This window comes from Sphaeramia orbicularis, chromosome 22 (genome assembly GCF_902148855.1).
Source record: "Sphaeramia orbicularis chromosome 22, fSphaOr1.1, whole genome shotgun sequence".
NCBI lineage: Eukaryota > Metazoa > Chordata > Actinopteri > Kurtiformes > Apogonidae > Sphaeramia > Sphaeramia orbicularis.
Window position 1 is genome coordinate 41,345,780 of NC_043978.1, and position 26,572 is coordinate 41,372,351.

At 38.5% G+C, this 26,572-nt stretch overlaps 1 protein-coding gene across 1 annotated transcript in view; it reads right to left on the minus strand.

Annotated features, from left to right (window-relative positions):
- Positions 1-26,572, minus strand: part of alk (ALK receptor tyrosine kinase) — a 405,435-nt gene that overhangs the window by 56,218 nt on the left and 322,645 nt on the right. Inside the window, exons 7-11 of the mRNA XM_030126874.1 lie at positions 24,545-24,679; positions 23,696-23,799; positions 21,667-21,839; positions 19,584-19,678; positions 3,284-3,412 (exon numbers count right to left, since the gene is read on the minus strand). Coding sequence (XP_029982734.1) covers positions 3,284-3,412; positions 19,584-19,678; positions 21,667-21,839; positions 23,696-23,799; positions 24,545-24,679 — 636 coding nt within the window. The remainder of the gene's footprint in view (positions 1-3,283; positions 3,413-19,583; positions 19,679-21,666; positions 21,840-23,695; positions 23,800-24,544; positions 24,680-26,572) is intronic.

Sequence of the window (26,572 nt, forward strand, 5' to 3'; positions counted from 1 at the left end):
GATTTGATGCCAGTTTTCTTCTACTTCACAGGACTCTGGCTTTTGTTGTTTGTTGTTATATGAGGAGAAGTGGAACACCTTGATAAGAAATATGCTTTCTGTTCAAAGAAAAAAAATGCTTTTTACATTGTGCTTTACTTGTGCAGATAAGTTGCTTATATGATATAGTGTTGTATTGTGGCAGATTTTTCTATCTGATTGAAAACTAAACTTAGTCAAATGCACAGAAATAAGCATGGGGATCATTTTGAGGTTAGTGAAGTGTTCTGTTCTAATCAGGAGAGATAATCACACCAAGAAAAGAAAAGAAAAGTAAGTTCATCCAGATGTGCGTTTCTACTCATCTCATCACCCCCATAAAGCTTCAGTAGTGAGAGGCTGGTGCCACACAGCAGGGCTGTGGTGAGAAATGAAAGTGTGCACTGCTGGAATAGAGTGGAATCAACGGAGATGAAGGAAAAGAACAAAGGGAAAGACAGTATGAAGGTGAAGTCAGGGTGAAGATAAAACAGAGCAGAGGGAATATGTGGGACAACAGACAAAGATCAGAGGCAGTGCTGACAGAAAGACAGGGCGGTAGGGTGAGAGGGCAGTAATGTGAACCAACAGGGAGTCAATAACAGCCTTTTAAATGACACAGATGGGAAACAAATGGAGAAACAAAAAGGTACAAAATGTGCTAGACTCAGATATGGAGGAAAGGCGAAGGGAAAGATGAATGGGGGAGTGAGAGGAGACAGGGGACGTCGACGCTTTGTGGGGTTAATCATTGAGCGTGTCGGGGGAAGAACAGAGCCTTGTTGGAGTGACAGCTCTGCTGAGCTAAAACCTTCATCAGGCTTGCCGTCCTGCCTCGCAGACGTCAGTGCATCAGCTCCAGAAGGGGAGAAGGGAGATGCCCAGTGAATGTTAACTGCTCAAGGCTGTCTTTGAAATCGCCAATGTATAACTGCAAGTTCAACTTCTTTCCCTCAAGTTAATATCTATGATAATCACAAGGGCAAGAACAGTGTGATCTCATAGGCTCATCTTTCTCTCTGGAGATTTAAGTCAGCTGGCTTTATTGTAACCATACTAAGTATTACCTGTGTAAGCACATGAATATAAGTTTTCGTTGCTGCCCTTGCAAGAGAAATCTGGTAGAAAACTCCTTTCTGAGGTGAAATACTATTTATATCATTATAATGCATCGAGGATGCTTCTTGAAATTCAAAGTGTCTTTTCAGAAGAAAAGCTAGATTAAATAGACATGGTTTTCTGACTCATCCATGTCTTCTGCTGCAGATCAATGCATAATCCTTTAATTTGATCAAATCATGTTCCTTGGCCAACATTAATGTCTGATGTTTTCATGTCCATGTCTGACTGGGACAACATGAATAAATAGACTGAATGAATAAGAGACTGCTTTGTGCTCAGACTGAGTGGCAGCAGTTGACAGTTGCATGTTGGGCGGCTCTGGACTGTTACTGCTATGCATCTGTGGCCTAACACCCACCCCCGCCCCCACCCCCCACTCACTACAGCATGAAAGAAATGTTGCTCCGAGCCAAGATTTAGCAGTCACTATTCTGCATTTTCAATACTGTATCTTGAATCAAAGGGAGCAATCTGACTGACTGGTTAAGAAATAAGATTTCAATTATTTATTGCAATTACACTTTGTTTCCTGCTCTGTCTCTCCTCTGCTTGGTATGCAGGGAAAGATCAGGAACTGGCAGAAAGAGGAGAAGCAAATGAAAGTGCAATGTGTGTAGGTGCGGCTTTTGATGAATTTTTTTACAACGTATTTTGGTCACTTTATGTTGTTATCAATAAATTGAGAGTAATAGAGAGATGCCACCTAACAAAGGGTAGAAAGAGATGAGGAATGAAACAAAGCTCACTAGGAATGTGAATCAAATCAGGGATACTGTGGTTAATGGCTGTCAACCTGCAACAGTCTGCTGCTGAGCCACCACTGGTATGATTTGTCTTATTTGAGCTATGTATAAAATCAATGAAAACACTTTAACCCTTAATGACCTATTTTTGTGGAGATTTCGCAATGGATTTTCCTCCACGGCTAACCTTTCCATAGTGATGTATTGCCATTTATTAAAATATCATCCTCTGCATTTTGCATTTTTTCCTATATTTAATTCACTGACCATGGCCATGTTCATAAAATCTCAGACTAAATTCAGAGGTTATATCCAAACAGGGCAAACTGAAACCAAAGTGGCTTTTTCAGTATCATGAACATAGAAAGTATCTACAATCGCTGTCATTTATTAAACTCCATGGGTTTTACTGGTGAATCAATGTTGCAGAAGATGACAGTGTTTCCATATTCACTACTGAGCCTCTGAACATCCAAATGGATCAAATCTGCTGATGCTGAAAAGCTGAGAAACTGCATTTTACTTAAATTATCATTATTAATATGATAAGTGGTTCAAAATGTATCAAACATTTAAGTTTAATAAATACTTTTGTTCATGGCCAGCTGTTTAGGACTTAGTAAAGTGTCTCTGAGTATGACTACCAACCACCCCAATCTGTGGGAACTGGAAAACAGGCATCAGTTTTACAAATACTGAGACGAAAAGTACATTTGTTCATCACTTATATAAAAGGATTGCGAAGTGAGCATGCAAATAGGACGATTTTTGAGTATAAAAAGTATCACTCTACTGACCAGCCTCAATTTGATACAGTTGTGGGTGATATCTTTCAAAGCTTCAACAAGTCCCTTGTATCTCAAGCTGTACAAAGTCACAAGGTGCGGAAATGTATTTTAGAGTAGGTTTGATATGAAAGTAACTCTAACTTATGACTTTTAATATAGAAATGGAATCTCTGCTTGTCTTTACCCTTTTGAGGGAAGGAAGGGAGAAAGCACGAGGTGGAAAATGTCAAGTCTGTGTAACTGGCTCCATTGACATTCTCTGGAGACAAATTGGAGGATTTTACACTTCAAAACTGCCCGTCCTGCTCCATTTAATGCCAAAGGAGATGTCTGTGGCACTTACTCAGATGTGGATGTGGGGCAGCCCAGTAGGGGGCACACTTACTTTGTTGCAGCCCATACATTGTGCTGTACTCAGCATGTGCAGAGTTATAGTGTGTCATTACGCCATGTGTGTGCAAGTTTGAGCTCAAAAGTGAGCAGGAAAGACGAAGAGACAGAAACATCAGAAGGGATAATAGACACAGAAATGATCCATGTGAAGAATTTTCTCCCACAGAGTGGAAAGCAGGATACTTAAGTTCAGCTGAGGTAGTCGAGTCTCCAACTTACAGGAAACAGTGGGCGGTAAGTTCATCAAAGGGCTTCCATTGGATGGGGTCGTGGTCTTGATATTTTGGTTGGTGGGTCTAAGTGGCAGTCTGGTGGTGCTGGTGGCCACTGGTGGATACTCCCCGTTGGCTGAAATTGAACAAAATACATTTGTTAAAAAAAGGCTCAGCTTTCTCTCATGTGAAGCAATAGGATCCTGTTGCTGCTACACTGAAGAACTGAGTAAGCACAGTAGCCCCAGACCCCTCACTGATACAGAAAATGTGAAACCACCAGCAGGGGTCATTCTTTCATTTGTACCACCAATGGCTATACAGAGAAAGTGGAATGCATAACATGCTGCTTCTTCCATCTCCCTCTGACTTTACACGTACCTACAGTAGGCTGATAAGCACATTCAGCCTGGGCGTTTTGTAGCAGTCCATCAAGCCTCCAGCCCTACGCCTTTCCCAGGACTGAGATCATAAGCTCACTAGCACCTTGATCTCTTCTCCTTCAAATTCTCACCCAGAATTAAATCTTCCAGGCAAAAGACTGACTGATTGGTTATTACATCTGAAGATAGAGGATCCCCCTCCTCTCCCAATAGATGTTAAAGTAGGGCAGGGTTTTCCTTACCATTTTAAGACTTAGGCACAGCACCCATGTCTGATTTCTTTTAAATTAACTATATAATTACACAATTTACTTTGACTAAACCTGATGATTCGATTTTTTTCTTCTTAAAGGTTTAATGCATGATTTAGTGACATCTATAGGTGAATATGGAGAATACATCCAACTGAATACCTAAAATAGCTGAAAAATTGCATACCTTGTTACAATTGATGCTTTATCTCTTCTTGAGTTTTTACATAAGAGAATATTAAGTGTGATCCACGCTCAAACAAAGTGGGAGACAGTAATACACCTTACTATTGAATAGCACTCACTAGAAAACAGAAAAAAGGAAATGATGAAAGCCATTAAGAGTTAGGCTATTGTAGAAACATCACAGCCCAACATGATGGATTCACCGAATAATGGCCCACTCCCTCTGTAGATAAAAATGGCTAATTGTAGTGTAGCAAAAACAAGGCTGAACACCCCCCCTCCCGAGTTAGTTACTCATACGCGAACATAATTATGAATACTATAATAAAATTCTTTTAAACCTCCTTAGACACACTGGACAATTTCCAAAAAAAACATTAAAACTTAAGCCAAAATAATGTCAAATTGATGTGGGAACCAACAAAATGTACAAATCTGACCTCATGGTTATAGTTGTTTCTTTTGACCTTTGAGCAACTTTTATTTTCTACGCCTTTTTCGTTGTTTGTTGGTTTTCCACATTTCTGTACACAGATACAGAGCCTTTGATATAAATGCGACACTATAAAAAATGGCGGATGAAATATACACCTACTTCCGGGTTATGGAGGGGCTGATAGTTCTAACATTGAGTGTAACGCCATCGGAACACATTAATTTCTATTGCAGCTGATCTAGCAATTCTTGTGCTAAATTAATAAGATATCGTCATCTTTCAAATTATCAAGTATATTTCCTGTATTAGTGGACATTTATGTTGTAAATTCTGTTTTCTTTGGTATGTATAGCGTTTGTATAAATTCATATCTTACACAGCTATTGTGTTGGATTTTCAGCTGTAGCCCTATAGTTAGCTAGCTTGACTTGGCCAGCTGCTGAGATTTAACCACTATAACCACAAATTATGGAGTTTTTAAGATAAGGTAATGTTAGTACACATTTTGTTATCATCGGGTTTGTTTTAGTTGTTTTGCTGAACCTGGTGGTGTTTGGTTCAGTTTGTCAGCTGAGGTCATGAGCTAATTAGGAGGAGAGTTATTGTAGAGCTAAGCTCTGCCAATAAAAGTTCAATAAAGATATTATTCATGAGTTAAAGGAGGCAAAACTTCTGTAACTTGGCGTTTGCACGATCCGACTTATCTTATAAGAATTCTGTTGAGTTTTGAGTTTGCTAATGTTGAGTTTTTAATGAGTTTAGCGTCCGTGCTAATGCTAGGATGCTAAGTTAGCTGCTATGCTATCCGCTGGTTAATGCCATTATTGAATGCTATCAGGAGAGTAGAGCTTGGCAGGCACACAGTGTCCACAGCTAACCACTGTTTTCTGATTGTACCAAAGTCCTAAAATAGTTAAACTTTAAATGGTAAATTGCACTGGTCTACAAGGAAAATGCTTCCAGAATAAAAGTAATGAAATTTTACCGCATGAGAGTCACTGATAAAGAAAAATCAAGTCAAAAATGCTGGTTGGCTGAACTTTCCAAGATACAGCCTTGGGTCAAAATGTGAAACTCAAGAATTAACGAGAGAATGGGTTTGACTCAAAAGGAATATTTGTGTAAGAGCTACAAGATCTACTTCAAAACACTGTCTGCACATTAGAATGCATTCACTTTACAGGTTCTATGTAGTGGAAGATTTCTAAAACTATTATATAAATGTACATAAACTAATATATATGTGTAATAACACTTAATCATATACCTTGAAAACATCAGCAAACTGGCACTTTTGTCATTTATTTTCCAATTAACCTTATTAAAATACGTAACATTTAGCACATTTAATCTCTGAAGCAAATCATTTCTAAAAAATTGTAGACCAGTGTTGTCTATCTCCTTACGAGTACAGTACAATTGCAGAATGAATGAACTTGTGAAGTTAGCACCACTCACGTTAGTAGCATATCCAAGCTAACACCAACCTTTCTCCCCAAAATTTTAAATTTCAAATAAATGCAGTCCTTTCAGTGGTCAACCTCACTACTCAAAAGCATAACTGACACAACAATACATACAGTAGTGACACAATGGTTGCGTGTGGTTTATTTTGAGATTTACCATGCTCACTGCTGTCTGTCCCACAAAATAACATGAGAGCGCTTGGTTTGGAACAATTCAGGCTTACATGAACCAATGTGCTCACCGGGGCGGTGACATCAAAGCGTGTCCTAACTCTCTTTTATAGGGGTCGGCACAGATATAAAAAAAAATTCAAAAATGATTTGACTAAATTTTTTTGATGTCTAAACTCAGATTGTTTCATATAAAAATAAATGCAGTTTTAAGGCAACATCAACCATCAAGCTTTCCAACCCAACCCTCCCCTATCACAACTGCAGTGCATAAGCCAAACAGAAACCAAGATAAAACCCTGGTAATGAAAACACTTTTTAACTGCTCCACCAGTCAAATGGCAGTCTTGAAATGAAGTGGTCACCTGCCCCATTTCTGTAGGTTTAAGTGGACGGAGAATCAGCGGTTCCTTTGCTTTTAAGACTCTCACAGCAGATGATTCTCTTGATGTCACTTTGTTTGATTAGGCCCATGCAGTGCAATCAGTGATATAATGAAAGACTGGCTGGACAGGTACTACGCAAGATACAAGAACAATCAGGGAAAGCCTGTCAATCAAATATAACAAGATGCTTTTCCATTTCAACAGTGATTACTTAAAGCAGTATGACTTTCATCACTAATATTTCTTCAAATGTGTAAAACCTGAGTGATAGCCTCCTTATCACTAATCCATAAGTCTTTCCGTGATTACACACCTGAGTCACTTCCCTCACGGTGAACAACTTTGAAGTGTATTCCATCACAAGCCATCTGTTTTTTTTACAAACCAAACCGAAACCAAACCATCACTCGGGCCTTTTCGGAATTTCACGCAGTTATAGTATGGCTGCAGTAGCAACAAACATGGAAATGGCTTCATTGCTTCTTGCTACTGCAGCTGCGTAGAATTCTGAAAAAGCCCTAGTGACGGTTTGGTTTTGGTTTGGTATGCAAACAAAGAGACGGCTTGTGACGGAATACACTTTGAAGTTGTTCACCATAAGGGAAGTGATTAAGGTGCATTTGTACAGAAAGACTTATGGATTACTAGTCGCTTTTCCATTGGACATATGCGCAAAACGTTATCGATATTTACTAAATGTCAAAAAAACAGTAGTGCGTAATGTTGGTTTTTCCACTAAATCGCAAATGCGATGATTTGTGAGAGATGACATGAGAAGTCATTCCATAAACATGGCGACCAACGTAAATATCATGTTGATTTACAGATATATTCATTATTTTTTTATATTACCCCTCTATCCCGCACTAAATTAAAAATTCATTCAGTTTCCTGGTGTGTCCACACATACCGCGCCATGTTTCTTTTAAAACTCTTCTTCTTCTCTTGTGTTAACGTCCATCAACATCCGTTTTTTTTTTTTTTAATTTATGTGACTCTAGTTGAGGAAAAAGGTCTTTCCATTGTAGTTTTGTATGATATAACAATTGTGCTATGGCCGAAAAACCACCTCTGCCAGCGCAAAAACTTTTAATCGAAAAACAAGAATTCTGGCGAAATATCCGTTTTTCCTTTAGGTGAATTTTTATGTGCAAGTTATATTTGCACAATTTGAGGGTCAATAGAAAAGTGACTAGTGATAAGGAGGCTATCACTTGGGTTTTACAAATTTGAAGAAAAACTAGTGATGAAAGTCTTACGCTGCTTTAAGGTAAAGGGGAAGCAAAAGGATGACAAAAATCATATTAACCAACATGACAATCTATTGTAAAATCTAAAGAGGTTTGTACCCTCTCCTTTGAAATGTCGGACAAATAATGCAGTCTTTTCACATTTCTATTTGGACGTTAGCCCTTCTGAGTATATATATTTTATCTCTTCTACTCTTTTTCCAAGGAAACTCTGCTTTCCTGCAGATTTCTGTCCAGCATCTCATTTCTCTGCTGTTATGTTGAGTAGAAAAAACCAAACTTCTGCAGCTCTGGTGTTAAATGACCCTGGTTGGCTGCTGTGAAAGCTGAAGACTTTTGTACCACTAAGATTATTCCATAAAGTGTCAGATATGGTTCACTGTGGTTTGTGGAGCTGATAATGTTGTCATCAGTGGGTGCTACAAAACAAGGGTAGGTGCTAACATTTTGACCCATTGCTGTTGTGTTAGTGTTCTCTCTGATTTCTAAGTTATAAGACCTCAGGAACAGAAAATAGGCGGCTACACTTTCTTGTCAGGCATAGAACAAAGGATAGAAAGAGAACATAAAAAAAATTCTTTCAGCAAACACCAGTGATGACCTACCGTATCGTCTTTTCATCAAGAACATTTATTTTAATATGCTCAGCATGAGTACTAGAGGAATGCAAACAACGTATTGTAAGTGATACTCTATGTGCATATGACACGCATACTAAGTTCTATTTCTGTTCTGCATATCAAATAGACTTTTGGGTAGATAGTTTAAATGGTTCCAAGACCTATTTGCATTTCATAAGGCTAGAGTGGAGAGATGTTTTTTAGATGTAGGCCGGACTGTCATGTGGAACAGGAGACTCATAAGCATGGAGTTTGTTTACACTGTAGCTGCCTGATATTCTCCATAGGGTTTCCTTGCTTGACAAATATTAGCAAAGGAAGATTTAAAGGTTTTAGGGGGATTCACTTTTTCCACAGATTTCTCTTTGGCTTACTTCAAACTTCACATAAAACCAACAGTCCGTTAATGAGAAGATGCTGTTTTCCATAGGTGCGACCCCATGAGATGCCCACATTGCATCATTTGTCTTCTTATTTCAACCAGGGGGAAACAAATCACATCTGTTTCTTCCACCATTTTTCTAGGGGGGTGTCACAGGATCACAACATGACTTTTAATCTTCATCTCTATAATCAGTTTTAATGCAAAACACTCCCCTTTCTCCATGCAGCCCCCTGTTACCTCAGGCTGAAGGCTCACCATTTATGACAATATGGCAGGGGGCTCCCTCAACAGCTGAAGAGTTTGGAGTAGTTACTGTGTGGCAGTGAGCCAGTTGGTTGAAGAAAACCTGCAACCTTGATTTCAAGCAAACAACTTGACACCTATATTATTTCGGCTTGAACTGAGGCCACAACTATCATCTTTTGGGTGCCATACCATATAATCATTAAAGGATTATCAAAACGCCTTGAACTGCATATGTTAAAGCTGTGCACTAACTCTCACGTCTTCATCACAACTTTCTCAGACTGAATGAGTCTTGGAATTTAAGCTTCGAAGTTTGAAAAAAACCACAGTGCTGTTTACCTAAAATTTACCAGAAAAAAATCAATAGCTCATTCCCTCCTCATGTCTTCAAATACGTACGATCATCTAAGCCTCTACTGTTTGGGATCTGTGAAACAGACGGAGTTTATGAGCAGATTTGATGGATTACCTACCCGACGCCAGTGACTACAATGTGTTTGATTGTTTGAGCTAACACAAGCACTTCACTCGACAGTGTCTTTCTAGAAGTTTAGACCCTCTGATGTGTTATGTGTGCACAAGTCCTGCATTTTGTATACCTTCCACAAAGTTGCTAATAAGGCACAGTGCATTGTTATTCACATCATGGGGAACCACGCTACAGTAGGAGTGTAGAACAGACAGCGCCGGAACACACAGCATTGGTATGCTGCTGCAGCAAGAGAAGGACTCAGCAGGTCTCTCACAGGGCAGCCTGAACCAGAGGGCAGGGCAACAGCCGGCGTGGCTGTCACTGTTCATTAGCAGGGCGCCGTAAGCTACCTGAAGCCCACCAGAGGCCAACCGTGGGGGGAGGGGGCACCTCGTTACCACCCAGGCACAAACTCAAAATATCACAAGATTGAAATAGCTCTAAAAAATATCCACACTATAGGCATATTAAAAGAAACCTGTCTCCCCAATGTAAAATAAATACTTCTACATCCACAGGACTAATTAACACAGACTTTTAAATAATATGATTATGACACTTTTTTTTTCTTTTTGTAAAAAAACCTGTTGTATAGTTTTAATAGTAAGAATGCTACCACACTGCTATACAAGTGAAATGCCTCCAGAATAAAAGTAGTGAAACTTTGCAAGTTTGAGCCACTAATAAAGAAAAATTAAGTCCTAAATGCTGGTTGGCATTAGTTTCCAAGACACAATTTTGGGTCAAAATGAAATTGAAAATGAGAGAATTAATTAATCATTATGACTTAATTACTAATGAGAGAATGAGTTTTACTCCAAAGGAATGTTTGTCTTAGAGCTACCAGATCTACTTTAAAACACTGTCTGCACATTACAATACATTCACTTTTCAGGTTCTTTCTAGTAGAAGATTTATAAATCTACTGTATAAATATGTATAAACCAATATATGTGTAATAATACGTCATCATATACAATGAAATCATCAGCTAACCAGCACTTTTGTCATTTGTTTTCCAATTCATCTTATTAACATATGTAAGATTTAGCACATTTAATTTTTGAAGCAGATCATTTCTAAAAAAATATAGACCAGTGTTATCATTTTAACAGTATACAGATTGTTTTTTTGTTTTTTTTTTAAAGTTCTGGTAATTCTAGGTAATCTATAATCATCTTAATCCCCAGCGAGTCTGTTATGTTAATATTTTGTGAAATACATAGAACACAAACTACAAATACAGAGGTCTTGTGAGCTAGTATTCTCATAAGAACTGACATCTATGTTACTTGGAATGGTTTACAACAGTTTTTGTTTCCGCCATGTGTTTATTCAACCTATTTCCTGGTTGAGGACTGCGGAGGCTGCACTGTTGATCATGAACACAAATTTTGTAAGTGTTTTGGGTGGAAATTCACAAGGCACATGTCACAATATTGCATGGGTATTCACTGAAAAGGTAAACTTAAATCCATCGGAATAGTGACATCTCAAAAGATTAAAACATGATGAGATGGATGACATGCATGCCAGTATACAGTTACAAATATTTTTCTATCTTTAACACTTTATCTGTAAGTGACAAGCCTGTTCTTGACATCAAAACTGGGGAAAAATGTCAGTAAAATTGAGTAAAAAACAGACTTTGCTTATCCCATGCAAATGTTGCATATGAAACACATGTGGGACGTTAATAAAAAGGTTATACTAGTATGAAGTCAATAGGGCTTGAATCCAATATGAATTTTATTGGTAAATATTCCCTAAATTACGTTTCCAAACACAAATGTCATAATATTAGCCCTGTTTCACGGGAGCTTCACACTTTCACCTGGGATTGTATTCTTTATTGTCTTTATCTAATCTATTTTTATTTTTTCCCTGCTTCTTTTCTTTTCTTCTTCTGCTTGAGAATTATGGAGATGTCACTGGAAATTATAAATACAAGTTTCAACTACATTTTGGGTGGAAATTCAGGAGTCTCAGGTTGCTACATAGTATGGAGACCCATTTCCAGGAAGAGCAAGCTCAAATCCATCAGAGCAGAGAATTCTCAAAGGGAGATGAGATTTATTATATGCATGTCATCATTTGGTAAGAAGTATTTTTCTATCTTTCAACAGGTCCAACAGGTATTATCTGGTAGCCTATAAATAGAAGCCTTGGCTCTACCAAGCAACCCCAACACTTTCCAATCAATATTTGTCAAAAATACTGCACAAACAGGCCACAAGAGTCATACTATAATTCAAGTTTAAGATTAAATTCATCTTTTGCTGAAGAACAGTAATACAGTAAAGGCCCTGGATTCAAAAAGCATGAGCATCAAAATGTATCCCAAATACAACTCTGAAAATGACCCTTTCCCATTTAGTTTAATTTCATTTCATATGCAGAGCCTTGAAATCATTTTCATTTCTAAATTGCATGAGGTCCCTGGGTAGTACTAGTCTCTTGCAAATGGGGCTTAACATACATTTCTGCCAGTATCTGATGCATTTAACAGTATTTAACGGCAATTAATTGAGCAAACATGACTCTATTAATTAACCTGGCAATCCAAATTGAAACTATTAACATTTGTCTTTAGCAAAGGCTTTTCCCTCCTACTATGTTCATAAATAACAAAACCAACTTAAATCTGTAATTGTAGTACCAGTTGCTGCTGAACATAAAAAAGAACACAGCAGCTGGACACCTGGGAAAGACCACAAGAGGCTTTAATTACCTCTTTATGTCATCACCATGAATGCACCGAGGGACCACGCAGCATCTGTACTTACTGGTCCATGGTGTGGCTTCTGAACACCCACATGTGTAAGTGATAATTACAGAAAATAATGCATTTCAGGAGAACCTAGTGTAACTTGCAAGATGAAACCAACATAACCGTATAACCTGGATCCTCATTCATAAGTACAAGGTATAGTTGAACAGACAAAAAGACCTCATAATATTCTTTTTCTAAACCTACTTCTCCCTGACCTTGACAGAAAAAATCAGGAGTTCGAGGAAATATGCTAAACTGAATTCACGAGAAAAGCTCAACTGTAGTGCTTAGGGAATATGAATACACTTATATGATAGTCTAATGATATGGATAATGTCAAGCAGATGTGGGGGTTCAGCATAGACCAAACAAACCACACCTCACAGATACCATAGATACTATAGAAACCATGATACCAAAGAAACCACAGATACCAAACAAACTACACGCCATAGGTACTATAGAAACCATGATACCAAAGAAACTATACCTCACAGATATCATGGATACTATAGAAACCATGATACCAAAGAAACCACAGATACCAAACAAACTACACGCCATAGATACTATAGAAACCATGATACCAAAGAAACTACACCTCACAGATATCATGGATACTATAGAAACCATGATACCAAAGAAACTATACCTCACAGATGCCATAGATAATATAGAAACCATGGATACCATAGATACTGCACTCCATAGATACCATAGATACGATAGAAACCATACCAAAGAAACTACACCTCACAGATACCATAGATATTATAGAAACCATGGATAACATAGATACTACACCCCATATATACCACAGATAGTATACACACTAGCTAGCCTATAGATACCAAAAAACCCTACATTCCATACATACCATAGATATTAAGTACCATAGATACTACCAGTGATGTGCAGTTAGAGGAGGCAGGGGAGGCAGAGCCTCCCTTGTCAATCTTGAAAAGAAAAAAAACTTGACTATAAAATATAATAAATGTTGATAGTTGTCAGCTGGTACGTCCTATAAACTCATTTTCCATTCGAATGCAATATTGTTATTACCTCCGCCAAGGAGATTATGTTTTTGCCAGGGTTTGTTTGTTTGTCTGTCTGTTTGTTTGTCTGTCCGTTAGTGTGCAACATAACTCAAAAAGTTATGGACAGATTTTGATGAAATTTTCAGGGTTTGTTGGAAATGGGATAAGGAAGAAATGATTAAATTTTGGTGGTGATCGGGGGTGGGGGGGCCCACGGGGGGGGCCACTGATCAGCCTTGGCGTAGGTCTGCGCTCTCCGAGTGCTTGTAGTTATTATTATTTTTTTTTTGTCAATTAGAATAGCAGAATTTCCGCATGCTCTGTTCAAATACAGGGAGGAGATGCGTTGTGAGGCAGCGCTGTGCTGTGCCTCCTGGAGAACTGTCTCCTCCCCTCATGAACTCTGCTGGTACCCGATGAAAATATTGTGTCGCTGTCCCTCTGTATATTGCAGTTAAAATGCTTTCAAACACTCTGATTATATGCTCTATCCTTCCATAATCTGCATAACGTATGGAATGTATTTCTGTAATGTGTTTAGGCTCGCAGATTAATCATAAAACTGCAGTGAAAAAGTCACTAGGGGAGGCAAACAGTACCCCTGCCTCATGATAGATGGCGCCTGTGAGTCCACAGATTCATGCGCTTTTAATCTTCTTCATTCTTTTTTATACACTTTAATTCACCTCATCAAAAATGGAGGATTACATTTCATGTACAAATAAAGGTAAGACCATAAACTTTTTTTTATTTTTAGTTTGAAATGGCTCTTTTTGAAGGTTTCCTGTTGAGTTCCTGCCAGTCTACCTATGCTGACTTGATGCAGAGCCCATATACCCAAGCCATTCCTTTTGCTCACTCTCTATTCCAGTTTCTCAGGCCACCATGTATTTGTAGATCTGGCTCTGAAAGAGTCAGTGCCTCCCCAGCCATGAACCCCACTGCACGTCACTGGATACTACACATCATAAAATACCATAGATACTAATTCCCATAGATTAGGGTGACCAAACATCCTCTTTTGCCCGGACATGTCCTCTTTTCATGTCCAGTCCGGAGCATTTGGTTGGTTTTTATAAATGAGCAAAAATGTCCAGTTTTCATTGTTTTTCACAGGAAAAACTCTTTAAATGCGTTTGTATGTATATGAATTTCGATGTCCGTCACTGTCGCTGTTCGTGCAATCAGAAAAGTTTCAAATCCTGCTGGAAGAAAAGACTTTGCTCTTTCCAGTGATATATGGGACATTAGGGCAGTGAAAGGCACTGATCCACACCAGTCTGTGGATGTGGGAATGGATAGGCCTGTCCATAGATGCACTATAGCAGGGGTGGCAAACATGTGGCCCATGGGCCAAAACCGGCCCGTCTTACATTTTCAACATAAAGTAGACTATACTGACGAAAAACGCTTTTCTCTATCATTTTACTCATGGCTCAGTCATAAATACAGGGCTGATATTGTTAACGAACAAAGACATAAAACATCGCTTGTCAAAGTTGCTGATCTATGGCGATTTAAGTCCGTATACCCCTTGGCCCCGACTGACGTTCATTCCTTTAAAAGGTGCGCTACCTCATACCAAGATGGTGGCTCCATTGATGGTCCCGTTCCCATAGACCGCAGTGTCAATGCAACATCTCTTATATATATCTATGACTATTTGTGGGTAGAGGGGCCTCGGGCTGGTCCAATTTGATTGATGGACCAGTTCTGGACCACAGGCCGCCTATTGCATAGCCCTGATACTACACATATTAGATACCACAGATATTAATCACCATAGATACCACAGATACTATACACCATACATACCATAGATACAACACATCATAGATACCATTGATACTTATCACCATAGTTACCACAGATGCTATACATCATAGATAGCATAATTACTATACTGTAATGTGACAAAACATTACAAAAAAACAAAAAACAAAACATCTTCACAGCTCAACATGAATCCCAATTAGTATGATTATACGAAAATAAAGCTGTGGAAAATATATGTGATGCAACTTATAAATCTAACATAGGCCTATGTATTATCACTCTTAAGTTTCAATGATTAACTAAATTACAAGCTTTATCAGACAAATCGATAATAGGCTCACAGTGTTTGAACTCACAGATATACTGATTCCCATCCTGATGTAGCTGTGTTTGTCTGCTCACTAAAGCCACAATCCAGTTTATTAACCCTTCCCTTTACAAGCATCTGTTAATTCATTATTAAAGCGGAGAAATAACTCGTGCTAAATGAGCATAGTTTATTTTGCTATGTAAATACTGTGCTGGTCATTTTATGACAACAGTAATGGTCATATTTTGCCTATGAGCTCAATTATATAAAACTGAAAACATATTATTGAATGGATAGAATTAAGGGTCCTGACAATGGCAACCCAAATCGTGACTTTTACTGAAAACTAAACAATCATTTTTGTTGCATGACCAAGCACATTAACGCTTAAACTTAACCAACTTGTAAGTAATATTGAAAGAAATAATAATAATAATTTAAAAAAACACAGAAACAATTTAAATGTAACTGTACCTCTAATTGAAAATTTCAACAAAATCAGAAAAAGGCTGAGACAGAGGTAAATGTGGATGTGAGACAGGAGTAGTTAGGGGACATCTGTCTGACACTGAATTATAAAACAATGAAAAATCATACTAAAGGGTTCTTAAAGGGTTAGTTTGAGTTTACGGTCTGGTTTTACAACATGTGAAAGGCCTGTCTACTTTATATTTAGAATATTTCCACTGCTTTGTCTTGCTCCCATACATTCTTTTCCCAAGCAGAACTTAAGTCTTCAGAATACAGAGATAAAACCACAGAATCTGAACAAAAGGAGAGGGAGACTGAAAGCCTCTGTTTAAATGAAGTAGTTAGATTTTTTTTTTTTTTTTTTTAATACATATTTTCAGATTTTACTTGCATCTTCACCAGTATTAATGAGTGTTATCACAACCAGGTCATATTATTTTGTATACAGTTCCAAAAACCTATTTAATTGTTTGATATCATTCTACAGCTGCAGGAGTTCAAATCTAGAGACAAAGACAAACTTCCTTTCTGCAGCTTTCTCCTTTCTGTCCACATCAACCCCTAAAGGCCCAGCGCTACATTTGTGTCAGTTCACAAATGAATTTTCTCTATATCTAAGCTTTCTTAAGTGATTTATCACCATTTATTATAATATTATTTTCTGTACTTTGTATTTTATCAGTATAAATCAGGTATTTTTCTTTACTTAATTTACTGATCATGAAGATGTTCATAAAAGCTCAGGTTAAAGTTGGGGGTATTATATCAAAAAGAGAAAACTGTAGAAAATTTGACTTTTCAGTAAAATCTATCATTAACTGAACATAAAACAAGCATTTCCATTGACTGTCATTGATCCAACTCCAAGGGTTTTACTGGCGAATCAATACTTTAGAAGATGATGCTGTTTCCACGTTCACTATGAAGCCCCTGAACGTCCAAATGGGTCATATCTGATGACCATGAAAGGATGACAAACTGCAATTTACGCCAATAATTTACATGTATTGACAGGATTAATGGATCGACAGGTACTAAACACTTTAGATCAGTAGATGTTTTTTGGTTGGTGATGGATGTGTGGGTCTTTATGGGCTAAAAGACTAAATCTAACTACAAATGACCTGAGGTTGTTTTTGTCCCCTGTGGAAAAGTGGAACCAGTGTTCTTTTATGTTGAGCCACAGAGTAAAATATTAGAGTCATATTTATGGAAATCTGTAAGTACAACCCTCAGTATCCTGTTCAACCTCTGTAGCAGTCAGAAAAAAAACACCTGCCAAAAGCTTTCCCCATATGGTAAATTTTCCACAGACCAAAAATAGAGTCCAGGTAGAACTGCAGTTTAATCCTGGTCCACTTGAATTACCACTTGCTAAAACTTTTTTGCCACTGACACAAAAAATACAAACGATGAAGCGCTGCAGCTTTAAGGCTAAAAATGATCATAGCTCTCAGGACACAAACAGGTCTCCAGTGTTACTGTCCTGTGTACAATCCATTCATCAAGAATGACCTGCTCCACTGGAGTTTTTCATCACTCTTTACACTGCTGTACCTGACTTCCTAAAGCATTTCTGCCAGAAAGTCCTCCTGCCAGAAAGCCCTGAAGGCTAACCTATATGAGGTCCACTGTATCCTGTGTTATAGGATATATGAAAGGACACGCTGAAGCTCCTTTCCTTAACAGGCTGTTATCGTAGCTGCCACTTAGATACTTTTGGCCCCTTTCACTCAGTTAGGAGCCTTTCTAAATCTGATGTCTGTATAGGCAGGTGGTGAAGTGGTGCTAGCTGGCAATAAAGGATTAACTTCCTGTGCTGTCTAACCCAATAAAGTAATATAACGATGCTAGTGAAGATAAAATGATAAAACTGACAGCCAAGTCCAACACCTGAAGGGCAACTGATGCATCATCAATCACACATGCCGGTCAAACTATACATCACGCTAAATGTGAGAGAAGTACAGGAAAAAAGCCATGCCTGGCCGATTCTATGCATAATGTGCATGCAGTATGTTTTCCCACCAAAACATATTACAGGGCCTGTGTCATAATATTCAGGGATCCATCATGCTAATCACTTGGAGTGATCAGTCTTGAAATGACATCTTTTGCTGAGCTTCAGCATCTCCCATCAACTGGTCTGACTGATAGGCGATAAAATGAGTATGTGTCAAGTGTGGCTGTAGGTAATGGATCCCTGGCCTAGATTAAGGACTTGCTATCTGGAAAATGAGCAAAGCCCGGATAGATGATGCTTCAGTGCTGCTGCACAGGAGGACATAAAACACAAATTGGTGTGCAAATATCTCTTGGAAAATGTCATCTCTTAAAATAAAGTCCCTGACCTAATAAGTCAGTGTTGATATGGGTGTGCTAGCCTGGACCAATAACAAATTTCCCATCATATTCTGGTGATGAGTTTATGTTATCAGATTGTACTTTACACTTACAGCAATAACATTGAGATTCTATCTGCAGTAGATGGATAATATCAGGACTAAGATGATTCAGAAGGAAAAACAGACTAGATACAGTATACCACTTATATTTGCCTTTTATCATTTCAAATTTTACATCTGAAAGCATCCCAAAATAGCACATAAGAAGAGTATTTCATAGTTTAGTATTTCATCTTTATGTGTTAACAGTGCCATACAATCATCCCCTCACTTAAAGAGGGGCTTTTCTATTTTTTTATCCACTATCATAAAGCGTTGACTGAAGGCAGGAACAAAATATCAAAATGTGTCAGAGGGTGACGATCATCTCCCTGAATCGAGATCTAATTACTGGCCAGAGTGTAGTCTGTTTAACACTACATCATTTCCACAACTGCTTCTCATTCTCAGAGCTGCACTCAGTGACAGAGATGTTCAGACATTACTATTCCCGTCACAGTTCAAACGGGCTTCTGCAGAGATACAAGGAGACGCTGAACTCCTAACCTTTCATTCTCTAGACACGAGACACGCTTGTCATTCTACTGCTGTCTGGAAACTGATATGCCATCTCAATTATAACAAAAAAAAAAGAAAAATCCACAGAGGTGTTGTGAGGTCTGACCTTTCATAAGGCAGTAGTACAACATAGGAACATATGCCCTTATCAATCAACTGGCAATACTGTGATGGATTAGTGACATTTCAGTCCTCTTTATTGGTTCAAAGAAGCCAAAAGAATGCAGTGGTATATATTTCTGCTAGTTTTTAATGTATCTCTTCGAATCAAAACTGCACATAATCGTTATCCTGATATTCAAACGGCTTCCTAGAACCTCTTTTTTTTATTTTATTTTAATATTCTAAGCTGAGGCTCGTGAAAAAAAAAGTGTTATGTTGCATAAAAGAAGCCAGTGTATTATAGCAAGGGAGTTGCAATGAATAAATCATGAATAAAAAAGTCCTTGAAGATTGCCCAAACTATACAAAACTGCCACTGTGTCAAATTCTTCTGAAGATCAACAACACAGGGCAGAGCTGTATTGATGTTTAATTTCACTCTTTTTTGTCTCTTTGAATAATTCTCACCCACCTCCAAAAAGTAACCAGCTGTTCCACACTGTGTTTATCATCGTCAGTCAATCAAGCACTCAAAAAACCCTGTCAGCTGTTTGACCGATGTTTAATGAGACACGCCAAGAATGAATAAAAAAAAAAAAAGTAAACAGTTTTATAGTACTCACATGCCAAGAAGCAGTCCATACTGAAAGAGATGTTGTCAAGAGAGATAACTGAACCGAGTCCAGGTCCATCTTCCGTGCTGAACTGCAGCCAGAACCTGCAGCGGGATAGAGCGGGTTTTAACTACCTCACAACCTGTAAAATGGTTGAACAGCTTGAAATGATGTGACCATGAATTCATGCCGGTTTTAGAGAAATGCTGCTGGTATTTCAGTTTATATAGTTAAGAAGTGCTTGCTATATATTTAGAAATAAAAGAAAGAGCAGTTTATGGATAAAATGCATCTTGTTTTTTTTTAATGCCTATACTTTTTATTGCTTCCCCTGCCCCCTGCTGTAATGCTTTTATGTAAAGCACTTTGAATTGTCTTGTACAGGAAACGTGCTATGTAAATAAACCTGCCTTGCCTTGTAGATTTAGTTGAAATTCTTATTTACTTTTCTTTTAGTCACAAGTGGCTTTTCCATTGGACATCTATGCAAAACCTTACCGATATTTACAAAAGTTGAAAAAACAGAAGTGCATAATGTCAGTTTCTCCATTAAATCACAAATGCAATGATTTGTTTATTTATTATCGCGAGATGATATGAGAGGTCTTTCCATAAACATGGCGACAAATACAAATATCACATTGATTAACAGTTTCCTGGTGTGTCCACACATGCTGCACCATGTTTTTTTAAAAATTCTTCTTCTTCGCTTGTTGTAACATCCGTCAACATTCGTTTTTTTTTTTTATTCATGTGACTCTAGTTGTGGAAAAAGGTCTTTCCATTGTAGTTTTGTGTGGTATACCAGTTTCGCTACACCCAAAAAACCACCTCTTGCCAGCGCAAAATCTTTTCATCGAAAAACAAGAGTATTGGTTAAACTGTTTTTTTCCATTAGGTAAATTTTTATGCGCAACTTATATTCAATTTGAGGGTCAATGGAAGAGCAACTAAAGATGCTTACACAAAAATGGGATGCACTGTGTGTGTTTGAAAGCTTTAGGCACTGTTTAGATGCTTTTCATTAGTGTAAATTCAGTGCAAATGTTTATTACTATCTTTTGTAGTATTTATTGAGTGACTGTTGTTTATTTTCATACTCAACTAATTCTGTAAAGCCCTGTGAGGCAACCTTGTTGTGATATAGGGCTCTACAAATAAAACTGAATTATTGAGTCATTTTAAAGTTTCTCAGAGAGCAATGTTTAGTCTGTCCATAGATGCTTAAATCTATATGGCAGATTAACAGCATCTTTACTTTTTCTGTCAAAACAACAAGCACTCACATGCTGAGTCCACGTAAACTGCCCGTCATGACTCTTCCCTGCTCTTTGGGCTGCGTTTCTTAACATACTTAAGCTCTACAAAGGTCACTGTGCAAACACTGGCAGGTTCACCTACTCGTTACGGACATGACATTCTAATTAAAAGCACAAGCACAGCTGACTATATAACCCAGGAATAAAAAATTAATCACTCTCAGGAGAGCAGGATTATCCTAGCTCGAATGGCAAAGAAACTCCCAGTCAGGCAAACAGAGATGAAATGCCTTATCAGAGCCTTTTCTTTTTCTTGTTTTATTCTATTTTGTTCTAAGTTCTCTTTTCTTTGAGGGGAAATTAGGGCCATAGCTAATTAGAAGGCAAGTGGGGTGGATAGAGTCTGGTGTATTGATTTTCTTTCTCTTTATCACAGACAAGTGGAATAAGAAAATAAGGGGATATTTTGTATAGCTATACACATGGTAGGTCTGTGTTATAAGACTAGTGTCCCAATGGGATTCATTAATTTTGTGAGTTTAGAAGAAATGTTTCCCTGAAAATGGTATGTAAATGTTGAAAATCTGCATTTATGAGAGGTGGAAAAAGAAAGAAGATCTGTTTCAGTTCTTTTAGACTGAGAATTTTTTTTTTCGCATGAGCATGATGTCAAAGGCTTTTTTTGGACATTGGCTGGATATCTACTCTGCATCTAAACACTTCAAAGTGTAGCTACTAATTTGATGGCATCACACAGTCCAAACACGTAGCTTTGAAAAAAAATCAAAATTGCCTGTCATGAGGTGAAACAGGTGAGGGTGAGTTTGTCATACCAGTCTGCCAGCCCATAAAGGGGAAGTGTGATGAGCTTCCAGCCTCTCTCTGATCTGGGTTCGCTGGCTGAATGCCACAGTCTGCGCTGCTCTTCGGGGCCGGTGCTGTTCTCCACGATCCACAGAGACAGCGCCCCCTTCTGCAAACCTCCAGAACATACCCAGAACCGCACCTGTTGATAGACCAAACACTCAATTGAGAATTTAAATGAAGTCATAGTATGAAATATTAAACCCACCACTTTTCTTTATTATAGTATTTTGTGAGTTTAGGTAGACCAGCTTCTTGTTTTATTAGTAAATGAAGTGAAACAATTTAAATTTCCCTGAGATCAATCAGCAACAGCCATCTGTTCTCTTCCAATCATTCTGAGATTAATAGAATCCAACCAACAATGAGAATTTTGGTATCTCTGGTGCTCCTGCATGCTTCAGCACAAATCAGTCTCATTTGGTTGTTTTCTGGATGGATGTGTTTAGAAACCTGCTTAAAATTAAACAACACATGAGCCACTGCACAGATTACTCAATCAGAAGATGGAGCTTCGAATGTGAAGCTTACTAACAAGCACTGGATATGACCATGTCCCTCTGCAGCGTTTTACCAGAGAGCCAAGGACATAATTTTTGATTCACTGTTTAAGTGGAACAGATGCTGGCATAAGCTTTGTAAGAACATGTAAAGAAAACAGAATCCAGACAAATGAATCCACTTATATATGAGCACTTGGATTGTGTTTGCAGATAACAGGATGTGGCCCTTATCGTCTACCGTGAAACCACATGGTGACCGTTTCAACATCAAGATTACAGCCACTGCACAATTCACACTGGGCGCGACATGAAAGTGAACGTGGTCTATAGCTAATACCCAACACTAATATCCTCAACATAGTTGTCCAACAGGAGACAGGCTAGATTGTTCAGCACCAGTTCAGTGTAGAGAGAAGGATTTACGGTGTTAATCTGAAATCACGGCTAATCTTTGGCTGCGCTCCAAGAAGCTGGGAGGGAAGGTCTGTGATGGCTTAGTGCTTCCTCCTCTGCTTTCCACACGTATCAGACAACTTTAATTCACACCTAACAGTTCTTTATTTTTAACATTCTACTCTTGTCTCACTTAGTAGAAGCCCATTTAGCTTGTTTTTCATGTGGAGAATCACTTAAATTCCCCACGGCCCCTTGCAGTATTGTGTTATTTTCTAATCACATGACCTCTGGTCCATCTTGCCACCTTAATCTCTCAAACGCATGTCAGCCTCTTCCAGTCATGCCTTGCCTCTGCTTTACATGTGCTAACTACACATGCAAAAAGGCAAAGGTTGCTGTGCAGAGCAATATTGAAATAACAGACATAATCTTAAATGCGAAATGCAACAGCATCAATCAATAGCTGAAGTACACAACCTCTGCTCCCTCTGTGCAGACCTGCTCCAGTAGGATCAGAATAATGCATAACTAATATTCTTATTTTCAGGTCAGCAGGTACACCATGAGATTAATGAGGTCAACCTTCCTGTTTCATGTCTTTTTAGACATGCAGATGGCACATGTATGTACCAGTAGTCTGAGCAGATTGGGATTTTTGAGTTATTTCAAATGATGAAGTTTTTACAACTCCAGGAATAACAGATGTTGCCAGTGAAAAGCTGCTCATGTGCGGAAAAAAGTAAACAAATGGGACATTAGAAAATTAGATTTCCTTATTTGAAAGAAAAAAAAACAAACAATCTGTTTCTACAAATGTTCCTTATTGTCACACAACCCCATGTGTCCGCATTTGAGGTCCCACATTTTTAATGTTTTAATGAACATTTATATCAGTATCCCTTCTATAAACAAACACCATGTTAAACGTAAACTAAGCAGGTGTCCATGTTTGTTTGGATGTGTTTAAGACCACTGAACTATGTCCAATCATCTGAGTTTCTGCAAGCTTGTGCACATACAACAGAACCTGCGTGTACGTATGCATCTGAAAAAGTGAACTTTGTTTATGCTGTAGCACATCTTTCAGTTCAATGCTTACCTTGCATGGGGAGTTTCTAAGAGGAGGAGGAAACTGGGGGCTTCTTAGTACTGCTGCACCACGCTGGCCCTTGGACTGGCCTCCCTCCACAGTGAATGTGGCTCCTTTAAAAGTCAAACACCCACATTAAACACTCAAAATAATGAAAGTGTGTCAAGGTAGTACAGCAGAAAATGCAGAGTATAAAAAGGCATTAAAAGCCATTAAATGTATTTTGAAGATTTGCAGTTTGATATTAATGATTGCTGCTGGCATACTTCGTCATTACATGCATTTATCAAACCAAAGACTTTTAAAAGAACTCTGAAAGAGCAATGGCTATGGAGTATACCGAGGACAAAATTATCTAATTCATACAGTATAACATCCCCCAATATGTATAGAATTACTCTGCTCCATTTATAGTTTACCCTCTTTACCTTTGAGAATTCTGAAAATAGTTCAGAACAAAAACAAGACTCAGCAAACTAAGACTTTAATTCTAATCAGGAGACACAGTAGAGTCAGTGCACTGACAGTGAACTGTAGATGGAGGACTCTGTCTACATGCATAAGCTTTTACCCCCAGCAGGATTCTGTTTATAGCAGTGCAGCCAGCTCTGAACAATGCAACACCCCTGTCTAACACATCAGAGGTTTCAGTTATCTTCCCATTTTCGTAAACACTTAGAATCAAAAGTTCAAATCATTGGAGTAAAATGTGCCGGTCTGGCTTTACAGTAAATATTTCCCTTTGAAGTTCTGTGTAATGAGGCATTAACCCTGCGCACTCCCTTCAAAAGGCCGTTTCGTCATTTCTTTGCGGACGTGGAGCACTGCTGATGATATCAAGAGAGACGTGTGGACCACCTGATGATGGGCAGCTCTGTCTGGTTGCCTTCGTTGGAGACTGCAGTCTTCTCCAGGAGAAACCACGACCCATTATTGACTGCCAAGCACACTCGCCTTCTTCAAATGTGCAGTAGCTGCCACTGAGAAAATGGCCTGGAAAGAGAGAGGAGAGAGAATACATCAGAACAGGAGAGGAGCAGATGATAAGGGGGAAGGGTATATAATGAGTGGGGGGGTGGGTTTAAAGTGAGATTGGAGAGAATACTGACAGCGAAACTGCCAAGGAGAAAGGAGATGGAGGTGTGGTGCAGACCTGGGATCAGGGAGTTGAATGACAGCAAAGGCAAGGCGGCTGAGAGGCGAGGGGCATGCGGGGGGTGTAGACTAATGACTCTCAGGGCGCAATGTGTTGGTGAAAATTAGGGTTGAGGGGTAGCGCGGGCGATTTCAGAAACACTGTAGACACAGAAATGGAAAATGGAAAAGGCCTGAAGTATAGGATAGAGTACAGACGGGAGGAAGGTGCTCTGAGGGGAAATGAGAAAGCTGAGGTGGTGACATGATGTGGTCTGGGGGTGGCAGTCGGCTTGAAATCACTTCACACAACGTCATGAGCCTCTGAAGCACTTTGGCATCTGGCTGCTATGTACAACGTCGCCTTGTATGTGTGGTAATAGAAATAGTTATTGAATTTTGTTGTGAATAAAAGAGGAAATGTTGATGTTATAAACTATATGGACAAAATATTGGGACACATCATGGCTACAGAGGTGGATAATCCAAGATTCATCAAGTCGAAGTCCTGCCATGTATTGGTTCCAACCTGTTCACTTAACACAGATGGTTCCATTAATTATCCATCTACCTGGATGAGGAGTTGTGCTCATCAAAATGGGCTGGTTCAGTGAACAGGTTCAAACCAATCCATGGCAGGACTTTGACTTGATGAACATGGGATTACCCACCTCTGGCTACACCTCATAAGAGGTCCTGTTGATGCTGATTTCAGATCTGAACATTAATATTTCCTTCAAGTTTAATTGGAGATTTTTCTTCCGAAGTGAGATGTGAAGAACATAGATGGCTAGTTGTGGTGGAAAATCATTATTTACAGTCAGAGCATGAAAAATATTTTAGAAAATTAGAGGTAGAACATTTAAAATCATCATGAATAAAAAAACAAACAAATCAATGATGAGAGAAACCATCTCTGAGGCATTTTGGAAGCAAAGATACCAATTTAACCAACACTAACCAATGCAACGCAATGATATTTATCACAATATAAAACTATATTATGACATTTGTCATTGTTTTGTAGTCCAGACGCCTGTTAGAAAAAAAAAAAAAACACCTGAATTCAACGTGTCCCAATACTTTTGTCCATATAGTGCATCTGTAGCTTTGCAATTTGATCGATTACTTATTATATTACCTTGTTAAAATATAATAAGCGGGGTGGCTCAGTGGCTCACCATTTGCTCAGTGTCATCCCCTCTCTCCTTTATCCTAAAAGGCTGAAATAAAATGGACTCGCTGTTGGTTCACCTGGCAGACTGTGCACCAGAGGGTGGTGGTCTGATGGCTTATCCTGGGCTCCATTCCCAGACCTAGGCCCTTTGCTTCATATCATCATCATCTCCTCTCCCCCCTACCTTTGATACTGATTCTAACTACATCCATCTAAATAAAGTGTCAAAATGCCAAGAAAATTAATCCATAATACAGGTATTTTGCTGATAACTTATCCCATCTGTTTGTGCTTTGAATGCTTTTCAAATAAATGTTTTAAGCCATGGAACTAATTTGATTGGAAAACAGGAAACCAATCAAAAATATGCTCAAAATCTGAGAGCATACTGCCAAACAAATGGAGCCTGTCTAGCTGTAGAGACAGCTCCTGGTAAACTACCCTGCCCTTATCACTGTTGCATGCCAATAGGTCCTAATGGCTCTGTCGACAATGTCCAAAAATCTGCCAAAACACAACATTCTCACTCAGTGAAATAATGCAAAGCAACTAAAATTTTTGTAGTAACTGTAACT